Source organism: Numida meleagris, chromosome 25 (genome assembly GCF_002078875.1).
Source record: "Numida meleagris isolate 19003 breed g44 Domestic line chromosome 25, NumMel1.0, whole genome shotgun sequence".
In the NCBI taxonomy this organism is placed as follows: domain Eukaryota; kingdom Metazoa; phylum Chordata; class Aves; order Galliformes; family Numididae; genus Numida; species Numida meleagris.
In genome coordinates, this window is record NC_034433.1 from 519,544 (window position 1) to 521,050 (window position 1,507).

The 1,507-nt window shown below is 64.0% G+C and overlaps 1 protein-coding gene across 1 annotated transcript in view; it reads left to right on the plus strand.

Moving 5' to 3' along the window:
* Positions 1-1,507, plus strand: part of SKIV2L (Ski2 like RNA helicase) — an 18,546-nt gene that overhangs the window by 1,197 nt on the left and 15,842 nt on the right. The window contains exons 2-7 of the mRNA XM_021377264.1: positions 354-471; positions 555-618; positions 720-794; positions 875-928; positions 1,015-1,226; positions 1,318-1,452. Of these exons, the coding sequence (XP_021232939.1) occupies positions 1,179-1,226; positions 1,318-1,452 (183 nt within the window). The 5' untranslated portion in view covers positions 354-471; positions 555-618; positions 720-794; positions 875-928; positions 1,015-1,178. The remainder of the gene's footprint in view (positions 1-353; positions 472-554; positions 619-719; positions 795-874; positions 929-1,014; positions 1,227-1,317; positions 1,453-1,507) is intronic.

A 1,507-nucleotide genomic window follows, 5' to 3' on the forward strand; every position in this document is an offset into this window, starting at 1 on the left:
CGCCCCCTCCCTGACAGCGGAGTTGGAGCAGCGTTTCCTGGGGACCCCCTCCTGGCTGCCCCCCCACCACCATGAGCGGGCTCAGAGGTATGGGGGGGGGGCACTCATAATGGGAAGTGTTGGGGTGCAGTGTGGATATTTGGGGGTTCTGGACCCCTCTGGGGGGCACTCTGAGTATAGGGGGGGAGGACTCGGAAAGAGTGCTTATAATGGGGGAATGTTAGGGCAAAATGGGGATACTGGGGGGGCTCCAGACCCCTCTGGGGGATTTTCTGGTCCCTCGGGGGGGCTCTGAGTGGGAAGGCAGGCTGTGGGGGGGCTCTCCAACTATTTTTGCCTCCCTACCCCCGCAGGCGCTGGACGCGGGTGCCCACCCCCCGGGCGCTGTTTGTGTTGGAGCCGACCCCGGTGCACAGCAGCGTGCGGGCGCTGCGGGATCCCGGCACGGGGGCACTGCAGGGCTTCATCGAGGTGGGGGAGCAGTAATTAACTAATTGGAGGGGGAGGGCATGGTATAAGACCCCCCCGTCACCACCCTGTAACCCCCCCCATAGGAGCTGCATGAGGACTCAGGGCTCGCGTCTTCACAGAACACCGGCAATGTCCCGCACTGGGAAGGTGGGCACCCCCAACCCCCCCTTTTTATACCCACTGCCCCCCCATTTTGTGTGTCCCCCAAGGGTGACCCTTACCCCCCCCCCTTTTTGTAACCCCCCTAGGTGGTTTGGAGGAACCCCCCCTGGAGCTGCTCCACTCCTGGGGCCCAAATGAAGAGGATTTGGACCTAGAAAATGGTACAGAGCTGCTGGGGGGGCTATTTTTGGGGCGCCCCCTCCATAATTTTATCACTTCATTGTGTGTTCCCCCCCCTCAGATTTACTGACCACCCCCCCCGGGCTGAAACGGGGTGTTGAGTTCCAGCCCCGAGGTAGGGAACAGCAAAACAGGCCCCCTTCTCAACCCCCAAATCTGTGCCCCCCCCCCTCACTGTACCCCCCCCTTAAAAACAAACAGCCCCAGGAGCCCGGGGGGGGGCACCATCGCTCTCTAGTGTTTTGGGGGCATTGGATTCCTTGGAGTTGGGGGGGGCAGAAGAAGAGGAGAAAAAAGAGGGGGAGGGTCCTGAAGGGGCTGCGCCATCTCAGCCCTCCCCTGACAAAGGAGGGGTTCCCCCCCCCATGCCCCCCCCGCGCCGTGCAGACAGCCTGGAGGAGCTGGTGATGGGGGTAAGTAGGGGGGGAGGGGGGAGCAGGTGGAAATAAGGGGATCCCTGCAGCCCCTCCCCATGCTGAAAGCTCACCCCCCCCACACCCTCAGGAGGTGCTGGTGCCCCCCCCTGCAGCCGCCCCCCCCGTACCCACCCTAAGCGAGGAGGAGGAGTGGGCGGTGGAGGAGGACTGCAGCGTCCCCGTGGAGGACTTCGAGGAGAAGATCCCGGATCCGGCCTTCAAGGTGGAGGGGCATGGGGCGGGGGAGCCCCAAAGGAGGGGGGGCAGGAAGGGCTGGG